At 52.3% G+C, this 21,193-nt stretch overlaps 2 protein-coding genes across 2 annotated transcripts; both read left to right on the top strand.

The window, feature by feature from the left end:
• The first annotated feature begins 2,704 nt into the window (after window positions 1–2,704).
• LOC140248547 (transcription factor Sox-17-alpha-like) lies at window positions 2,705–4,392 on the top strand. The gene is made up of 2 exons (XM_072329367.1): window positions 2,705–3,044; window positions 3,136–4,392. Exons 1-2 carry the CDS (start codon window positions 2,756–2,758, stop codon window positions 4,071–4,073), a joined length of 1,227 nt encoding a protein of 408 aa, XP_072185468.1. The 5' UTR covers window positions 2,705–2,755; the 3' UTR covers window positions 4,074–4,392.
• A 2,565-nt stretch (window positions 4,393–6,957) lies between these two features.
• Window positions 6,958–9,350, top strand: LOC140248530 (transcription factor Sox-17-alpha-like). Its single transcript, XM_072329333.1, has 2 exons — window positions 6,958–7,288; window positions 7,381–9,350. The coding sequence occupies exons 1-2, from the start codon at window positions 7,000–7,002 to the stop codon at window positions 8,322–8,324; spliced, it is 1,233 nt and encodes a 410-aa protein (XP_072185434.1). The 5' UTR covers window positions 6,958–6,999; the 3' UTR covers window positions 8,325–9,350.
• Window positions 9,351–21,193: the final 11,843 nt, after the last annotated feature.

The following is a 21,193-nucleotide window of genomic DNA, read 5'->3' as shown; positions in this document are numbered from 1 at the left end:
TGCTCTGCCTTCCCTGCTTCGGGCCGTTCGGGAGCCGCCGAGATCGCAGTCCCCATTGGGCAGTAGCCGGGCAGGGTGAAGCGCTCTTACCTGAGCCCGGGATCCCTCACGCCGCTCTGCCCCCCCTGCATCCGCATAGTCGGGAGCGTGGAGGTGTCCGCCCGGCGCCGCTGTGAGCCCGGGACGGCTCCGCTCTGCGTGCGGCGGGGGAGAAGGGCTCGGGGCAGCTCGGAGGGGTTCGGCCTGCGGTGTGAGGTGGTGAAGGGGCACCGGGCACCTTTTGGATGCTGGGAGCTGTGATTTGGATGGGAAGCAGTTCACGTTATTTCGAGATGTCGGAGTTTGGAAAGATTTTTGGTTATATATACGTGATGTATTATTAATATACATTTCTTAACTTCAATTGTATTTTAGGCCTTCAGCAGTACACCATCCCCGGGCAGAGGCTCCAAGCACCGCACGCTTTCCCAACGCGACGTCCCGAAAGGTCTTTTATTCGGAGTGATTGCTTTGCACAGAGCTTACTGTAAGCGGTTTGGAACTGCCTGAAGGAGGCAAAGCGCGTTGCCTTTAAGTACGCGTTTAAAAAGAAAAAAAAAGAAAAAAAAAAAAAAAAAAAAAAAAAAGAAAAAAAAAAAAGCCTCTGCCTTGAGAAAGGCTCGGCTCGCAGGAAACCCTCCGGATGTTTGCTGCTTTTCATGTGGCATTTGTGGTCGGCTCTGATAACGGCGCGCTCCGTGAGGGCCCCGAAATAGAAGTGCGGCTCTCTGCGGAGGATCCCCGCGCAGCGCTCGGGCGGGTTTAAAAGGTCATCGGGAGTCGAGTGGGGTGGGGGGGGGGAGAGGGAGTTCACGTCTCACCTCGGGGCCCGGAGGGGGTAGGGAAGCGCTCGGTGAAGCGATGCGGAGCCTTGCTGTTCGCGGTGCTGCGAAACCACCTTTTTGGGCTCGAAAGCACCTCGACGCTGAAAACAGAACGGGAGAACAAAAGTATACGTGGAGAGCTGGAAGGGCCCCGAGCTGGCACAACTGTTGCACGAAGTTGAGCTCGGTTGTGTCCGGAGCGCACCTGGCGTTCTTTGATCCAAGCACACTGAGTTGGAGAAGCGCTCCGCACTAATCGCCCAAAGCCGGCAGCTCAGTTCATCACCTCCCGTTTTCTGCAGAAAGAGACAGCCCTAAAATTGCCACGAAGTATATTCAATGAGAGATCTTTCAGGGTTTGTTCCCTAGACTCGAGAACCCATTTATTTAAAGCACCAAGAGAAGAGCGGGAGGGCACTGTAACGAGATGGGCTCGGGACGAGGTGGCACCCGGGCTTCGGGGAGCTCCTAGGGGCTGCTGTGGCCACCGGCTCCGGGCTGGGCTGGGGCCGGCCCGGGGGAGGCTGAGAGCGCACCGACCCGTCAGGGCACCGTCCGTTGCCTCTTGCCGACTGCTTTGCTCGGAAGCCGGCTTGATTTCTCCGCTACGTGTTCTGTCCCGTGCAGGGAGAAACACGCTTCCCTCGAGCACGATTGTAATTCAGATAAGGTTCGGATGCCGCTTAATTCCTAACGTTCCCTGCGTATCAGCAGGCAGCAAACCTTCCTCGGACACTCGGCCCAGGGCCGGGGGATCTGGACGTGCTACACATCTCAGCTGCAAAGCAGTTCCCGGCATAGGGAACCTCAGATACGTGCTCGACACACCGCCCCGACGGCAGGGGCAGCTGGATGGGCACCCCATTGCGTTCCTGGGCGCCATCACCAGCCCTATAGTGATGGTGTCGACGTAGGGATGGCGGTATTCTGGATTAGGATGCTATCAGCGTGCACACGTACAGAGACGAGCGCTGTTGCTGCTTTCTGCTGCATCTGGTATAAGGGAGATGCAGGACTGGCGCGTGTGCGCGAACCGGGTGAAACGAACTCCAGCTCCCAGCTGGGTATGGGCAGGTGTCCTTCCCCAGACAGCCGTTCGGCCCCTGCAGCGGGGTTACCCCGGCGTGTCAGAGCTCTGGGAGTCGTTCGCGGCTGCGGAACCGAACAGCACGAGGGAGAGGGGAACGGCAATGCCAAGTGCCTCGAAGTTACACTCTCCGATGTCGGTATCTCGCCTTGCTCGCTACCGCTGTTTCCATCATCTATAAAATACGCACTGGGCCGGAGGGTGCGGGGTACCGGGTTTTAAGCTACATGAGTGAGGAATTGCGATGTTCGAACGAGTTAAAGGTAACGCAGCCTTCTTTCGTTTGATTTCAGTGAGAATCCTTCCGGTGTTGGTTTATGGGACCAAAGTGGGTACCCTTATACAAATACATCCCCGGTCATCACTTGAAAGCTGATGAGAGTTTGGCTAATTCGTAACAAGCCGCCTTCCAAGTATGCCTACAAAGCAGCCCCGTGGTGCCACGAGCTGCGTAGGCGCGTTTGGAAATGCTCGGTCCCTTCCACCTCTATCGTGTCACTGCGGTTTCAGTGGCCGTGGGGCCACAAACGGCACTGCCCCATTATCACCGCGACGACGGCCTGCTCCGGCCCCCCCGTCCCAATGGGCGGAGCGGCCGGGCTCGGCCCCCGCGCGGCTCAGGTGCCGGCGAGAGCCCCGGGGCCGCCCCGCGGAGCCGCCGGCAGCGCCCCGAGCCGCGCCCGCCCCCGCGGCCCCATTGGCCGCGCCGCTGCTCAAATAGAAGCGGGCGGGAGCCGGCGGCCGCCAGCGGGTAGCGAGCGGCGCGGCCGTCCGATCTTAGGCGTCGGGGCCCGGGCGCCCCGCGATGAGCAGCCCCGATGCGGGCTACGCCAGCAGCGAGGAGCAGGCGCAGGGCCGGGGCGCGCTGCCCGCCATGATGCCGGCCCTGGGCCCGTGCCCCTGGGCGGAGGCGCTGAGCCCGGCGGGCGAAGGCAAGGCGAAGGGCGAGGCGGGGGCGACGGGCGGGCGCGGCAAGGGCGAGGCGCGGATCCGGCGGCCCATGAACGCCTTCATGGTGTGGGCGAAGGACGAGCGCAAGCGGCTGGCGCAGCAGAACCCGGACCTGCACAACGCCGAGCTCAGCAAGATGCTGGGTGAGCGCCGGGGCTGAGGGCCGAGGGGGGCGGAGGGCGCGGGGTCGGGTCCGGGCTTCGGGCGGCCGCGGTGACGGTGCTGTGCGCGCAGGTAAATCGTGGAAGGCGCTGTCGCTGGCGGAGAAGCGGCCGTTCGTGGAGGAGGCGGAGCGTCTGCGGGTGCAGCACATGCAGGACCACCCGAACTACAAGTACCGTCCGCGGCGGCGGAAGCAGGTGAAGCGCCTGAAGCGGGCGGAGAGCGGCTTCTCGCAGCACGGCCCGGCCGAGGCGGCGCCGCCCGCGCTGGTCCCCGACGGAGGCGGCGTCGGGCCGTGCGCCGAGAGCCTGGCGCTGCCCTACGCGGCGGAGCGCGGCTACGCGGCGGGGCCGGCGCGCTACCGGGACTGCCCGCCGCTGGGCGCCGCCTTCGACGGCTTCGGGCTGCCCACGCCGGACCCGTCCCCGCTGGACGCGGCGCACGGCGAGGCGCCCTTCTTCGCTCCGGGGCCGTTGGAGGAGTGCGCGCCGGGGCCCTACGGCGGCTACGGCCCCGCGGCGGCGGGGGGAGACTTTCAGGCGGCGGCGGGAGCGGGCGAGAGCCCCGCGGGGGCGGCGCTGCGGCGGCACCACCAGCACCATCACCCGCACCAGCACTCGCACCCCGCTGCCGGCGAGCTGGGGCCGGGCGGCGCTCTGCAGGGGCTGCTGGGCTGCCCGGCGCCGCCGCACTACTACGGGCAGCTGTGCCCGGGCCGCGGCCCGCCCGCTCCCGTGGCCGTGGCGCTGGGCGCGCAGCCGTCCCCGCCGCCCGAGGCCGCGGCGTGCCGGGAGCCGCTGGAGCACTTGCCGCAGGAGGAGCTGCTGGGCGAAGTGGACCGCAGCGAGTTCGAGCAGTACCTGCGCTTCGCCTGCAAGGCCGAGCTGGGGCCGCCCTTCGCGGGCCACGACGTGGCCGGGCTGGCGTCGCCCGAGGCGGCGGGGCCGCTCTCCGCCGTGGTGTCGGACGCCAGCAGCGCCGTCTACTACTGCGGCTACGCCGACGGCTGAGGACTGCGGCGGCACCGAGACGCCTCGCTCCTATTTATGTAATTTATTCGGATGCTGAGGACTGCCTGGGCCTGGACTCGCTCGGGGTGCACACGTTTTCGCTGCTGCGCCGCGCTCCGAGTGATGCTGGGATCGATGTCCCGTCTCACCGTGGGGTCCGGTGTTCGTACCGCGGACCAGCGCCGTGGCACACAGCGGGGATGTCATTCCTGGCAGAGAGAACAGGATGGTTTTGTAGCGTTGTACAGTGTTCGGGTTTTTATATGTTGGTCCTGTACAGAGTAATTTTGCACTTTTTCAAATAAAGTGACAATAATAAAACCGCCCCTCGCTGTCTCCTCCCAGAGATGAGGTCGCACTCTGCACACTGTCACGGCTGCTCTTTGCACTGCTCCTATGGGTGCCCCTGCAGTGAGGATGCAGCTCCGGTACAGGCTGCAGGCAGTCCCTCCCGTCCCTCTACTCCAGGTGTTGTGCAGTGTTCTCTGTTGGGATATTGCCTCCTTCCTCCCATCTTTTCCCTCCCTCTCCTCCCCCCCGCTCCCGAAGTGATGTTGTGGCCATTTATTGGTGGGTTTCTGAGACGGCTGCGATTTATCTGACCGCATTTAAAGGCACGACGGCAGGGAGGTGGCTCCGCGGGGTTGCTGCTGCTTCTCCACAGCAGCACATCACGAGGAGCGTTCAAGAACCCTCACTTTCACTTTCCCTAAAGTAATTCCTGTAACAGAATGATCTTGCCTATAGATAGAATTACCTTTGCCGCTGGCAAACCCGCACGGCCAGGTGCAATCTGCCCGCCATCGCTGAGCCTCCCGAAGCACAGCCCCGCTGGCAGAATGCAATGTCATTTACACGCTGCTCGCGAGTCACCGATCACGGTGCACTACACCTGCCAGAGGCGCTCCCCTCCTCTACCCACCCGTTCCGGCTGCAGAGCGGCGTCCCAGCGCTGAGCTCCCTGCAGCCCCACCGGCTGTTCCCTCGAGGCTCCCACAGGTGCACGGCAGAAGCAGCTCTCAGCACACGAACACGGGCGGCCCTCGGTCACCTCTCTGCAGGTCCATGCATACTCTGCACGGAGAGCAGTGTCCAGGTGGTGCCCAGGACATAAACGGCAGTAGCTCAGTGTCACTTTCCTCACACAGTTTTAACCTACAGGGTTTGATAAAATTCATAAACTCATAGAATCGTTTGAGTTGGAAGGGACCCTTAAAGGTCATCTAGTCTAACTCCCCTGCAACGAATAAAGACATCTGCAGCTACATCAGATCGCTCAGAGTCCCGTCCATTATGACCTTGATTGTCTCCAGAGATGGAGCATCCACCACTTCTCAGGGTGACCTGTGCCAGTGCCTCACCACTTTTATCACAAAACAACTTCTTATATCCATTCTGAATCTCCCCTCTTTCCATTTTAAACCATTTCCCTCTGTCCTGTCACCACAGAACATGCTAAGGAGTCTGTCCCTTTCCTTCTTATAGCTCCCCTTTAGATACTGAAAGGCCGCTGTCAGCTCTCCCTGAAACCTCCAGGCTGAACAGCGCCGGCTCTCTCAGCCTGTCTTCATAGGGTAGATGTTCCATCCCTTGGATCATTTGTGTGGCCCTCCTCTGGACATAATCCTACAGGTCTGTGTCTCTCCTGTACTGAGGACTCCACATCTGGACACAGTACTCCAGGTGAGGTCTCACCAGCACAGAGCAGAGGGGCAGAATCACCTCCTTTGCCCCGCTGGCCGCACTGTTTTGGATGCAAACCAGGATACAGTTGGCTTTCCGGGCTGTGAGGACACACTGCTGGCTCAAAACCAGTTGCCATCCACCAGTATCCCCACATTCACTTTCCTCTTCACCCTATTCGTGACTTTGTGGAAGAAAATCACTTCAATTGGTTTAGAACCAAATCACTCTAACGCTGTTAGCATGTTTGAGCACCTCCTGGCAGTGACTGTCAATACACTGTGTTAAATAAGCATAGGGGAATAGGAAACGGGGCCAAACGCATCCTCTTCAGGTGATCGCCACCACCCTCAAGTGAACCCCGTGTCTCTCTGTAGACGTGGAGGCCCTCTCAGCACTAGAGATGCCCGTGGGCATCCACAGCAGCGCCCAGGCCTGCTCTGCTTGTTTGCTTCAGCTGGGGCTGCATGGGGGCTGCGGGTGCCGCAGAGCTGCATGCTATCGGAGGACACCGCTGGCCTCGGGTGCCCCTCGCGGGGCCGCGGGGATCCCACCCTCTCCTCTCTCAGCCCTTCGCCTCTGCTCTTCTCCTCCCAGGGAGGGCAGCGCGGCATTTCGCTGAAGCGCCGCACAGAGGAAGAGGGAAAGCGCGGCAGGTCGGGGAAAGTGGGATTTTCCGACGTGGATCCTTCGGATTTATATCAGGATGGCTATGCCCGCTCTCCCCTGTCCCAAAGCAGCTCCCAGCTCAGCCCCATCTCAGCGCGGCTGGCCCGGGAGCCCGAAGGGAGTCAGCATCCCCGTTCCCGTGTTTCTGTGTCCCCTTGTCCCAGAAATAACCTCCCGGGTCAGTGCAGCACAGCTCTGGGTGTTCGCTTTAAGATGTGCTCAATGCGAAGCCCGAAAGGGCAAAATCACAGAGCCGATGGGTGTCCCACCGCACAGGACAGTGCTCGCCGGCTCCGTACCTACCCTCGACATCTCCACGGCATCCTCCACATGGGCTGCGGGAGGCGTGATCGCTCCGGAGAGGCCGGGCCCGGCCCCCGCGCGACTCAGGTGCCGGCGAGAGCCCCGGGGCCGCCCCGCGGAGCCGCCGGCAGCGCCCCGAGCCGCGCCCGCCCCCGCTGCCCCATTGGCCGCGCCGCTGCTCAAATAGAAGCGGGCGGGAGCCGGCGGCTGCCAGCGGGTAGCGAGCGGCGCGGCCGTCCGATCTTTGGCGTCGGGGCCCGGGCGCCCCGCGATGAGCAGCCCCGATGCGGGCTACGCCAGCAGCGAGGAGCAGGCGCAGGGCCGGGGCGCGCTGCCCGCCATGATGCCGGGCCTGGGCCCGTGCCCCTGGGCGGAGGCGCTGAGCCCGGCGGGCGAAGGCAAGGCGAAGGGCGAGGCGGGGGCGACGGGCGGGCGCGGCAAGGGCGAGGCGCGGATCCGGCGGCCCATGAACGCCTTCATGGTGTGGGCGAAGGACGAGCGCAAGCGGCTGGCGCAGCAGAACCCGGACCTGCACAACGCCGAGCTCAGCAAGATGCTGGGTGAGCGCCGGGGCTGAGGGCCGGGGGGGGAGGGAGGGCGCGGGGTCGGGTCCGGGCTTCGGGCGGCCGCGGTGACGGTGCTGTGCGCGCAGGTAAATCGTGGAAGGCGCTGTCGCTGGCGGAGAAGCGGCCGTTCGTGGAGGAGGCGGAGCGTCTGCGGGTGCAGCACATGCAGGACCACCCGAACTACAAGTACCGTCCGCGGCGGCGGAAGCAGGTGAAGCGCCTGAAGCGGGCGGAGAGCGGCTTCTCGCAGCACGGTCCGGCCGAGGCGGCGCCGCCCGCGCTGGTCCCCGACGGAGGCGGCGTCGGGCCGTGCGCCGAGAGCCTGGCGCTGCCCTACGCGGCGGAGCGCGGCTACGCGGCGGGGCCGGCGCGCTACCGGGACTGCCCGCCGCTGGGCGCCGCCTTCGACGGCTTCGGGCTGCCCACGCCGGACCCGTCCCCGCTGGACGCGGCGCACGGCGAGGCGCCCTTCTTCGCTCCGGGGCCGTTGGAGGAGTGCGCGCCGGGGCCCTACGGCGGCTACGGCCCCGCGGCGGCGGGGGGAGACTTTCAGGCGGCGGCGGGAGCGGGCGAGAGCCCCGCGGGGGCGGCGCTGCGGCGGCACCACCAGCACCATCACCCGCACCAGCACTCGCACCCCGCTGCCGGCGAGCTGGGGCCGGGCGGCGCTCTGCAGGGGCTGCTGGGCTGCCCGGCGCCGCCGCACTACTACGGGCAGCTGTGCCCGGGCCGCGGCCCGCCCGCTCCCGTGCCCGTGGCCGTGGCGCTGGGCGCGCAGCCGTCCCCGCCGCCCGAGGCCGCGGCGTGCCGGGAGCCGCTGGAGCACTTGCCGCAGGAGGAGCTGCTGGGCGAAGTGGACCGCAGCGAGTTCGAGCAGTACCTGCGCTTCGCCTGCAAGGCCGAGCTGGGGCCGCCCTTCGCGGGCCACGACGTGGCCGGGCTGGCGTCGCCCGAGGCGGCGGGGCCGCTCTCCGCCGTGGTGTCGGACGCCAGCAGCGCCGTCTACTACTGCGGCTACGCCGACGGCTGAGGACTGCGGCGGCACCGAGACGCCTCGCTCCTATTTATGTAATTTATTGGACTCTTCTCGGGACATATTCGCTAAGCCCGTCGGGGCTGGAAGTGCCTTTACCGAATAGATTACAGACATTTTTTCCTGCTCTCCTTGCACTGATGTGCCTGTGCAGTTACAATTCAGTTGTCATCCGTACCCTTAGCTTGTGTTTTCTTTGCTGCACTGGTGCTGTTACTGTCTGCATGGTTTTATCCACTGTTTTTACCTGTGTTCTACTTTTATGTAGTTTTTTGTACTTCAGGATAGTAAATACCTGTACAGCTCTTTCTGTCGTTCTTTTTGGTCCTACGGCCCTGCAGGGAGATGCAGCAGCAATAAAAGCTTTCATGTCCTGCGGCAGAGTGAGGGGATTGCAGGTGCTGAGTGACGCTTCGCTGCCATAACTATCTCACTGAAGACGTTTGTTTCTTGGTGTAGCTGCTTTCCTGCTCCAGTGCTACGTGGACAGAGCTGTGCCAGCGTCTCTCCTCGAGTCAGACACTGTGACCTCTTTGGTGATTTTGGTTGTTTGGTTTCTATTTTGTAATTGCCAACTGGAATTTATGATTGTCATTAAATGCATTGGGGAAAACCTCCTAGCCTGAACTGTCATCTGTGACAGAAGAAACCAGGTAAATTTGAGATGCTGCTTTTAAAGGAACTGATTGAATGTAGTTACCTGCACACTTGAAGGTGATTTTGCTTTATGTAGTGTGTTCTGCTCAAAGCCAACTGTTTGCCGCATCTCACAAATGATTTACATGTGCTCTTACTTTCTATCACCTACCCCTGAGTAAGTTAAGGTTCTTTCTGTTGGGCTTCAGACTTCCTCTGGTAGGGTGACGGAATGCCCATGTGCTCATCTCAGTTGCTGTCACTCGACTGCTCGTATCTTTTACCCATTAAGGCAAGTGCTGTTTCAGTGTTCATCTGTTCTGCCCTGTGACTTTCTGCCTGTGCTAAGAATGGAGCTGCACCCCCATCTCACTGTAACTATGCTTATGCAGAAAGCATCTCTGATGCTTCCCTTTGGAAGATGCTTGCCAGGGCCAGCTGGTGTTAATTGATGAGAATGTTAAGAGACATTAATTCACATATGATGCTCAAAAAGTGGTATCAGTGCCATCCATAATAAATAATCTTAGCTATCTGGCACTAGATTCTTAGGCTGCTGAATTGTCATTGAAGAAATTCAGTCAAGGTTCCAATTATCTAATCCATGCTCAGCCTTGTGAAACTTATGGTAACTTTGATCTATGGTGACTGCCATTTGCTGAACACCTGTCACATTCAAAGCATCAGCTGAATTGTTTTCAAATAATCCCATAGCTGCATACTTGAGCAGTGAGCTTTTTACTTTGGAGAAGTCATTTAATGTAGTTCAGAGGAAATTCTGGTTCTGTCTGCTCCAATGGAGTTGGGTTTTCAGTGCTGTAAAGTGAACTAACTGCATGTGGAGTTGAAAAAGCTCATCTGAAGTTGCTGTAACTACGTAGTACTTCAAATGTCATAAATACAAATGCAGTTCTCCAAAGTATCATTAAATTGCCTTAACCTTGAGGTGACTGTTTTTCTGCCTCCTTTGACTACTTCTGGTGCAGGTTCCTTTTTCATTTGCTGTCTGCCTTCTAATACTAATTTTTCTTGGAACTTTGTTCACCAGCTACATTAATTGAAGCAGAAAGTAAGGAATGCCTCATCAAACATGGCATGTATGCCATCCTGTATTTGGCCTGAGACAAGGGGAAGATTAAGGAATGAACACTGTCAGTGGGTTTTGGAGTTAAAAGTTGAGGACAACTGGGGATGTAGAATAATTGGCTTGATTACCATTCACATAATGAAGCTGTTACTTCAGCATCTTTGCTTTTGCCATAGTTTCCTTCTACTATGCTCTTTGCCTAGATGATATTCCTTTTGTTGCTCAAATTTGCTTTCTTCCTTTTGTGTAACATCCCTAACATGCCTACTGAGTTTGTACATCCTCTTTCCATTCTCCAGCATCCAAGCTTTTCCTCTTTGTCTAAAATCTCATATGCTGTTCCCTTCTGTAATTGCTTTGCTTTGTATTTTTTTCTTTTACTCTTTTATTCCTTCCTGCTGATAGTTCCCACTCTCTACCTGTATCCCTCCTCCTCAGTGTTAGCCTGATTTTGTTCCTGCCCCCGCTATGCTCTCCTTCTACTGCATGACATCCCTTCATCTCTCCTATCCTCTTGCTGTGCTGGGTGGTAGTTTAATCATTATGAGCTGCTTCTCTTACCTTCCTGCTTCACATCTTATGGCCCAGTGCTCCTCATCACATGTTTTTGTTTTAATAGATTCTATTCTAGAGTTTCACAGAGGATAACATGAATCACACCTCTGACAATGAGCTGATGCCTACCCTGGACTAAACATTAAATTGTACAGCAAAATGTTTTTAGGTTAGTGTCATGGTTTTGCAATGTTGTAATTTTGCTATCAGTATTCCACATCATAACATCATGTTAAGCATAGATAATTTTGACGAATCTGCTGCTCACAGAAAGAAGACTACATGTCCCAGGGAGCACCACGGTCAGTCATATGACCAGGACTATATAATCTCACTTCAGTGCTGGACTCGCTCTCTTGGATCCTGCCAGCCAGGGGGAGAGCCGTGTGGGAGCGTTCCAGCCGTTTCGCCTAGAGTTACAGTAGGCCTCTCGGTTTCGGGACTCACTCTCTCTTATTTTACTTTGATTTGTTAGCCTTAATTCCAATTATATTGTATTATATTGTGCTATTCTGTATTTCGATATAGTATTTAGTAAAATAGTGTGCCTCCTTAGATCGCTGCCGCTGTATTTATTTTCTCTTTCCCTGTTTTCTTTTCCTTCTGGGCCAGCGGCCTGCGGGCCGACTGCCCCCCTGTCTTGGGTGCAGGTAGATTTTAGGCTAACCCACGACAGGATTTTGGTGGAGAATCGGGCAAGTTGCCGTTTTTTTTTCTGCTGTGGCAAGTTGCCGTTGTTTTTTTCTGCTGTTCTTTTAGCTTCTTACAGAACTGCAGAGTTTTTACAGAGTTTTTTCTCGTTAAGGAGCTATCTAAGTTTACGTTTCTGCACCTGGGAGCTTGACCTTGAAAGTCTGGGCGGACCGCCAATACCCAGGAATATTTTGTAAACTTTGAAATCCAGGCAGACTGCCAACAGCCCGGTATATTTTGTAAACTTGAGCTCCACTTTTTTTTTTTTTTTTTTTTTTTTTTTTTCCCCGCTGTTGAAGAAAATAGATAAATAAATAAATAAAAATGTGGCCTCTAATTGAATTATTTTGCAAAGCATTGCATGCTATTGGTTCTTCCTTCGTAATGATCCAAACCTATTGGGCCATAATTAAGCTCGCCACTTTTATCTATGGGGCTATAGGCATATACAATCGATTGAAAACATTTATGGAAATGCTTACCTGGTACCTGCATACAGCTCCAGAAGCTCCAGAAGGAGCAACTAATATTACAGAAATGGTGGTTTTCGAGCATGCTCCTCGTTCCTTTTTTGAATCTTTTATGCAGTTTTGGAAAGCCCAGTTGACCACACTGTCAATGGTGTCAATCGTGTCAATCTCCCTGAACTTGCTGTTGATTATTTTACTTATCAGTTTCTGGATTTATTACATTCTGAGGAAGTCTTCCCCAGAACCAGAGAATACTGAATGGCAGGGAGTGTGGAGAGGTTTTGGAGAGATTTTTAAGGGAAAGACATCTTCAGTGTCATGGAGCTTTACTCCTGAACACTTGAAGAATCCCGAAAGTTTGATTGCATATTTGAGACAGGAATGTTGTGGCTCAGACAGATCTCAGGAGGCACAAATGTTTTGGGGCCTGGCTAAAGCTTATCAGGCCTTATTCAATACCATTCCGAAGAGTCTCAGAGCTGAGAGAGAGAATCTCAAAGCTGAGAGAGAGAATCTCAAAGCTGAGAGAGAGAATCTCAAAACTGAGAGAGAGAGTCTCAGAGCTGAAAAGGCAGAGAGGGAAAAAGTTTTGGAAGCTGAGAGAGAGAGTCTTAATGCTGAGAAAGAGAGTCTCCTAGCTGAGAAAAAGAGTCTCCTAGCAGAAAGAAAAAGCCTCCTACAACAACGAGACGCACTCCAGTATGTGGGAGAGGCTCTCGAAGATGAGAACGGCTCCCTGCAATCCAAACTTGACGCCCTCCGGTCTGAGCACGATGCCCTCCAGTCTGAGCACAACGCCCTCCAGTCCGAGCGTAATACTCTCCGATCTGAGCGGGACACTCTCCGGTCCGAGTACAACGCCCTCCAGTCCAAACTCAACACTCTCCAGTCCGAGCGCGACACTCTTCAGTCCGAGCACGACACTCTCCAGCCCAAGCGCGACATTTTCCGGTCTGAGTATAACGCCCTCCAGTCTGAGCACAACGCCCTCCAGTCCGAGCGTAATACTCTCCGATCTGAGCGAGACGCCCTCCGGTCCGAATATGACGCCCTCCAGTCTGAGTACAACGCCCTCCATTCCAAGTGTAACGCTCTCCAATCCGAGCGAGATGCCCTCCAGTCTGAGCACAACATCCTCCAGTTCGAGCGTAACACCCTCCGATCTGAGAGAGACACCCTCCGGTTCGAGCGCGACAACCTCCAGACTGAGTACGGTGCCATCCTGTTCGACCGTAACTCTCTCCGGAATCACATAGGTGCCCTCCAGTCCATGTATGATACCCTCCAGTCTGAGAGGGACATCCTCGAATCTGAACTGAACGCCCTCAGAGGCGGACTACAAGCTAATTTGGAGGGCATTAAAATCAGCCAACCTGATCAACCACAGGGGGCACCAGATTCAGTGTTGGTTGCCCCTGTAAGAGGACGAAAAACGAAACGAGTTTCAACTCAGTTAGAAGAACCAGAGGAGGTAGAAGAGCAGAGGGTGATAGAAGAGCAGGAGGAGGCAGAAGAAAAGAGAAGAGAAAGGGAGGGTGAACTGGAGGAAATAGAGGAAATAGAAGAGGAGGAGCCAAAAATTAGATTTTCTATGCGAGAATTTGTTGGCCCCAAGACTTCAAATGGGGGGTCCTCATCAATACAGTTGCCGCCATCAACACCAAGGACTCCTGGAAGAGCAAAAGGTGAGGAAAAAATCACAACTCTTACTGATCGATCTTTAAAACTGAGTGAAATTAGGGATATAAGAAAGGACTATGCACGCCACCCAAAAGAATCTATAGCCGCTTGGTTACTTCGATGTTGGGACAATGGGGCCAACAGTGTGTGCCTCGATGGCAATGAAGCTCGCCAACTGGGTAGCATTTCCAGGGACTCACGTGTGGATAGAGGTATTGGCACATGCCAAGATGAGTCCTACACCCTCTGGACAAGGATGTTGTTAGCAGTAAAAGAAAGATTTCCCCTTAAACAGGACCTGACACCTGAGGAAAAGAAATGGACTGATATAGAGACCGGTATTCGATATTTGAGAGAACGTGCTGTGGTGGAAATGCTATACAGCCCTAACTTCAGACATGATGATCCCAACCAATTACATGATCCTGAGACAGTCCGTGTTTCACGCCTTATGTGGCGTGCATTTACAAGGACTGCACCAAGAGAGCATGCTAGTGCACTAGCAATAATATATGGCACAGGGGCGAGGGAACCCCTTGTGAGTGAACTGATTGATAAAATTCATGGAATTGAGTTATTTATAAATAGTGTAGAAGTTTGCATCTCAGCCGTAATTAAAAGGTTAGATAAAGTGGAAAACACAATTAAAGGGTTAGATAAAATGGAAAACACTATTAAAAGGTTAGATAAGATGGAAAACACACAGAATGATATTATAGATATATTGACTACCATGCCTGATGTTGATGGATCCGTGGTGGTACCAGATGATGGGGACCAGGATTCCCACAATGGCCTATCGGGAAAACTAAACAAAGTAAGATCCTCCCATCCTGTACCATTGAAGATCTCAACCATAAAAAAGAGACGTCTTCATGTTGGAGCAAATGACAACAGTAAGGTCATACGTTTTGCCTTGTTGTTTTTCCTGCGTAGTCATGGGGAGGATATAAAGAAGTGGAGTAATTCATCCACTTCTGCACTCCAGGCACGAGTGAAAGAATTACAACGCAAATCAATCATCAAGGCGAACCCCTCCAAAAGGGGGAAGGCTCCAGTTGCCGCAAGCTACCGAGGTAACCAATAGAGGGGCCCTGCCCCCAGCCAGGGGGGGGAAAGGGACAATAGAGTATACTGGACTGTGTGGATTAGGTGGCCTGGCACATCTCAACCACAGAAATATAAGGCCCTGGTGGACACTGGTGCACAGTGCACCCTAATGCCCTCCAGTCACCAAGGGACACAATCAATACATATCCATGGAGTGACTGGGGGTTCCCAAGAATTGACTATATTGGAGGCCGAAATAAGCCTCACTGGTAAAGACTGGCAGAAACATCCTATAGTGACTGGTCCAGAGGCTCCATGTATATTAGGTATCGATTACCTCAGGATGGGATATTTTAAGGATCCCAAGGGGTATCGATGGGCCTTTGGAATAGCTGCTGTTAACACAAACGGTGTTAAGCAGCTGTCAGTTTTACCTGATCTGTCAGATGATCCTTCTGCTGTGGGGTTGCTCCAGGTAAAAGATCAAGAGGTACCAATTGCCACCAAAGTGGTGCACAGACGGCAGTACCGCACCAATAGGGACTCATTGCTTCCCATTCACGAGTTGATTCGTCAACTAGAAAATCAAGGAGTGATTAGCAAAACTCACTCGCCTTTTAACAGTCCCATATGGCCAGTGCGTAAAGCCAGTGGAGAATGGAGGCTGACGGTGGATTACCGAGGTCTGAATGAAGTCACACCACCATTGAGTGCTGCTGTACCAGACATGCTAGAACTCCAGTATGAACTGGAGTCAAAAGAAGCCAAGTGGTATGCCACCATTGACATTGCTAATGCCTTTTTTTCCATCCCAGTGGCTGCAGAATGTAGGCCACAGTTTGCTTTTACCTGGAGAGGTGTTCAGTACACCTGGAACCGTCTACCCCAGGGGTGGAAACACAGCCCAACCATTTGCCATGGTTTGATCCAAGCTGTTTTGGAGCAGGGTAATGCTCCTGAGCACTTGCAGTATATTGATGATATTGTCGTGTGGGGTGATACAGCAGCGGAAGTTTTCAAGAAAGGAAAACAAATAATCCAAATTCTTTTGCAAGCTGGTTTTGCTATTAAGCGCAGCAAAGTGAAGGGACCTGCCCAAGAAATTCAATTCTTAGGTATAAAATGGCAAGATGGGCGTCGTCACATCCCAGCAGATGTGATTGACAAAATCATTGCTATGTCTCCACCCACCAACAAGACAGAGACCCAATCTTTCTTGGGAGTAGTGGGTTTTTGGAGAATGCATGTCCCAAACTACAGCCACATTGTGAGCCCCCTCTATCAGGTGACACGGAAGAAGAATAATTTCTCATGGGGTCCTGAACAGCAGCAAGCTTTCGAGCAGATAAAGCAAGAGATAGCCCGTGCCGTGGCCTTGGGGCCAGTACGGACGGGACAGGATGTAAAGAACATCCTCTACACTGCTGCTGGAGAAAAAGGTCCCACTTGGAGTTTGTGGCAGAGAGCCTCAGGAGAGACCCGAGGCCGACCCCTAGGATTTTGGAGTCGAGCCTATAAGGGATCTGAAGAGCGCTACACTCCAACTGAGAAGGAGATCTTAGCCGTGTATGAGGGGGTTCGGGCTGCTTCTGAAGTAGTTGGTACCGAAGTACAGCTCCTTCTAGCACCTCGCTTGCCAGTAATAAATTGGATGTTTAAAGGACAGGTTCCCTCCACCCATCATGCTACTGATGCCACTTGGAGTAAGTGGATTTCACTGATCACACAACGAGCTCGGATGGGGAAACTCAGCCGTCCTGGAATCCTAGAGGTGATCATGGACTGGCCTGAGGGTAAAAAGTTTGTGACATCACCTGCAGAGGAGGTGTCACGTGCTAAAGAGGCCCCACCATACAACGAGCTACCAGAAAATGAAAAGAAATTTGCCCTATTCACAGACGGATCGTGTCGTATTGTAGGGAAACATCGCAGATGGAAAGCTGCTGTATGGAGTCCCACACGACAAGTTGCAGAGGCCACTGAAGGTAAAGGAGAGTCAAGCCAATTTGCAGAGGTAAAGGCTGTTCAGCTAGCCTTAGATGTGGCTGAACGGGAGAGGTGGCCAATGCTTCATCTTTATACTGACTCATGGATGGTGGCAAATGCCTTATGGGGGTGGTTGCAGCAGTGGGAACAAGACAACTGGCAACGAAAGGGTAAACCTGTTTGGGCTGCTGAACTGTGGAAAGACATTGCTACCCGAATAAGGAATATTGTTGTAAAAGTACGTCATGTAGATGCTCACGTGCCTAAAAGTAAGGCTACTGAAGAACATCAACATAACCACCAGGTTGATCGAGCTGCCAAAATTGAGGTGGCTCAGATAGACTTGGACTGGCAGAACAAAGGTGAATTATTCCTAGCTCGGTGGGCCCATGAGACTTCGGGTCATCAAGGAAGAGATGCAACATATAAGTGGGCCAGAGACCGAGGGGTGGACTTAACTATGGATGCTATTGCTCAGGTCATTCATGACTGTGAAACATGCGCCATAATTAAACAAGCCAAAAGGATGAAACCTTTTTGGGGGGAAGGGCGATGGCAAAAATATAAATATGGGGAGGCATGGCAGGTTGATTATATCACCTTGCCACGATCCCGAAATGGTAAGCGGTATGTACTCACCATGGTCGAGGCGACCACTGGGTGGCTTGAAACATACGCAGTACCCCATGCTACTGCCCGAAACACCATATTAGGATTGGAAAGGCAAGTCTTGTGGCGGCATGGCACTCCGGAAAGAATTGAATCAGATAATGGAACTCATTTCAAAAATTCCCTTGTAAATACTTGGGCCAAAAATCACGGCATCGAGTGGATTTACCATATTCCCTATCATGCACCAGCGTCTGGTAAAATTGAACGATTCAATGGATTGTTAAAAACTATGTTGAAAGCAATGGGCGGCGGAACATATAAAAATTGGGAAAACCATTTAGCAGAAGCCACCTGGTTGGTCAACACTCGAGGATCTGGTAATCATGGTGGTCCCAACCAATCCAGCTCCCTACGTACCGTAGAGGGAGATAAGGTCCCTGTAGTACACGTAAAGAGCGTGTTGGGAAAAGCGGTTTGGGTTCTTCCAGCATCTGGAAAGGGCAAACCTCTCCGTGGTACTGTTTTTGCCCAGGGACCTGGATGCACTTGGTGGGTGATGCACAAAAATGGGGATGTTCAATGTGTACCACAAGGGAATTTGATGCTGGGGGAGTGCAGCCAATAATTTCTTGTATATATAAGTAGAACCTTAAAGATATATGACGAATGTCCGATTATGGTGCAGGACTTAAGATAGATGGATTAATGTTAAGAAAACATTTTCCGTATACGTAAATTAGGCATCCTATAAGTAAGTTTTTCCATCTGGGCTCTATATCGTGCACTGGCCATGCATGTGTAGAGCACACGTGGAAAGAAGTAGAGTTAAAAGGGAATTTGTGGTGGTTGGGAAAGGATGAGTGCACCTTGATGTGGGGGACGCCCCACTAGCGCTGCTTTTCCCTTCCACCGCTGTCATATTCCTTTTCCGGCAGTTTTGCCATTTTCTCGAGTTAATAAATAATAGCGTGTTAAGTTAGAAAGTTTCATTTTCAGCCTAAGGATTTGCATGAAATAGATATAAATTGTTAAGAAAATAAGGTTGCTGATTGCTCACAACTATATATACGTGTGTATGTGTGTAATAAGCATAATGTAATGATGTAGAATAAGGGGTGGAATGTCATGGTTTTGCAATGTTGTAATTTTGCTATCAGTATTCCACATCATAACATCATGTTAAGCATAGATAATTTTGACGAATCTGCTGCTCACAGAAAGAAGACTACATGTCCCAGGGAGCACCACGGTCAGTCATATGACCAGGACTATATAATCTCACTTCAGTGCTGGACTCGCTCTCTTGGATCCTGCCAGCCAGGGGGAGAGCCGTGTGGGAGCGTTCCAGCCGTTTCGCCTAGAGTTACAGTAGGCCTCTCGGTTTCGGGACTCACTCTCTCTTATTTTACTTTGATTTGTTAGCCTTAATTCCAATTATATTGTATTATATTGTGCTATTCTGTATTTCGATATAGTATTTAGTAAAATAGTGTGCCTCCTTAGATCGCTGCCGCTGTATTTATTTTCTCTTTCCCTGTTTTCTTTTCCTTCTGGGCCAGCGGCCTGCGGGCCGACTGCCCCCCTGTCTTGGGTGCAGGTAGATTTTAGGCTAACCCACGACAGTTAGATTTATTTATTTATTTTTAAGAACACCTTTTGGAAGTGTATGGTGAGCTTTATTGGACTCTCCTGTACTCTTCTATAGCCAGCTGTTTGAGATGGAAAATCTGTGGTCCAAATATGTCACTGAGGCTATGGACAAACCAATGTTGTGTAAATGGAAAGTCTAAGGACATCAGAGTCTGTATTGTGTTCAGCATCAGCTGAAGATGGGCACTGACTTAGGAACTGCAGTGCAATTTAACTTCTGAATTGCTTCAAGCACAGCATGTGTTTTTCAAAAGATCCTGCATAGAGATAATCCAGTATATCTTGTGTTCACAGGCTACACTGAGCATGCTCTGTTACATGTAGTCTGGTGAAGAGCTTCCCTTGTACACCCTGGATGCTCAGCTGTTCTGTGTGTCTGGGAGTTGCATCTACAGGACCAACAGGGATGCTGTGGGAGGCACAGGCCGGAGCTTCCACCTCACTCCTTGCTGGTCCTGCTGCACAATGAGGACATGCACTCATGTGTGTTGTACATGCCAGTGTCTGGTGGTTCCAGCTGCCCCAAGGAACTCAGGTCATCAAAGCACATCTCTGGAATTTTAAAGGGATTATGAACTCTTCTGTCATGATAAAAGAAGGGTCATCCTGCTTTTAAGCCACTGAATTTTCAGACCAGTCCAGGAAAACCTGGAAATCTGGGTATGGATGTTCTTAAATGCTTTAATCATATGTATATAATAATTTTATTTGATTTTTATTACCTACCTTATTTTACTTTTTATACAGGCCACATTGCTTTGATTTGTTTACTTATCGATATAGCAAAATTGCTATTGTTCCCTTTGCATACATTCTTTAAACTATTGATTTACTTATTGAAAAGCTTAGCCATTCTTAAATGAATATAGATATTTAGATAAGGGAAATATATGAAGTGTTTTAGCAACCAAGACTTTAGTGGCTGTATGTTTAGTATATAGTGTATATAATGATGTATCTAATCAGAACGGATACATACATTTTAAATCAATGTACAGTGTGAAGTAGATAAACCTAGGCTAGTAGTGGAATAAAAGCAATTTAACTTAGCATAGTCCTAAATGGTGACTAATTTATTCTTCTTGTCAGGTAAATTATGAATAAACATCTTGACTTACTCCAATGATTTGAAAATATATTTAGTTAAATGGTTGTGTAGAGACAGGGCATGTTTTACTCTGGGATGTTTTACTGCCTGTGGAGGGCTTTCTGTCTCTAAAACAATTAGTACATTGTAACACTGATTTTTTTTTTGAGGTTAAGTGCAATTTAAAGGTGTCTGCCTTAGACATAATTAAAGCATTATTATATCTTAGCCTATGTGTCATTTCCATTTGAAAGTGCCACAGCTCCTGGAATACTGGCTAAGGTTGAAAGTAATAAAAAAGGAAAGTGAACCACACAAAGGTTATGCCGTATCACCTGACGCAGATGAAACAGGTCATTCATGAGCAATCAATCATTGACAAATGCTGAAGTAGGTTTTGGAAACAACACTCATTAACATCAGATTTCATCATGTAGCTGTTCAAAGTAGGATTTTAGTCTATTCTGTGTGTTTAATAAGCAATGATTCCGAGAAAATAAATTTCCATCTTTTTCCTTATCGGTGAGAAAACTTGTTTCATGGGGTATTCTACAGAGTTATCAGGGGAATATAGTTATTGTTCACATTGAGGGTGGCAGCTCCATTTACCCACAGAGAGTATATTTAGGTACCAGCAATCTTGGGCTCCTTCCAAGGCATTGTGGAGTTACTCTGCAGTGTCTGATTTACTTTAAAGCTTCTTGTTATTACAGTTAAGGAGCAGAATTTATCCTGCACACATCCTGTTTAAAACAAAATTTTGTTCCCTGTTCAACAGAGATAAAGAATATTAAAATGCGGTTTCTATGGGTAAAAATTGTGTCCAAATTAACTGAAAAGGTGAACCCATATCTGTGAATTCGTAGAACCATAGAATATCCCTAGTTGCAGTATCTCTGTAAGCATCACCAAGTCCAACTCTTGGCTCCACACAACCACCTCAAATCAAACCCTATATGTGAGAGCAGTGTCCAAATGCTCCTTGAACTTCATCAGTATGAGTCTGTGCCCACTGCCCTGGGCAGCCCGTTCCATACCCTGTCCTCTGGTGCAGACCCTGTCCCTCACTCCAAGCTGCCCCTCCCCTGGCACAGCTCCATGCCATTCCCTCAGGCCCTGTTGCTGTCACAGAGCAGAGCTCAGCACCGTCCCCCGGGGGCTCCCTGTGAGGAGCTGCAGCTGCCATGACTCCCCTCAGCTCCTCTGCTCTGTGCTGAGCAAACCCAGAGACCTCAGCTGCTCTTCACACATCTTGCCTTCCAGGCCCTTCACCATCTCTGTAACCCTCCTTTAGGCATTCTCTTAATAGTTCTATGCCGTTCTTATATTGTGGTGTCCAAACAGTACTCAGTGCTCAAGG

The sequence above is a fragment of the Excalfactoria chinensis genome, chromosome 2 (genome assembly GCF_039878825.1).
Source record: "Excalfactoria chinensis isolate bCotChi1 chromosome 2, bCotChi1.hap2, whole genome shotgun sequence".
NCBI lineage: Eukaryota > Metazoa > Chordata > Aves > Galliformes > Phasianidae > Excalfactoria > Excalfactoria chinensis.
This window is presented reverse-complemented; position numbering and strand designations above follow the sequence as displayed.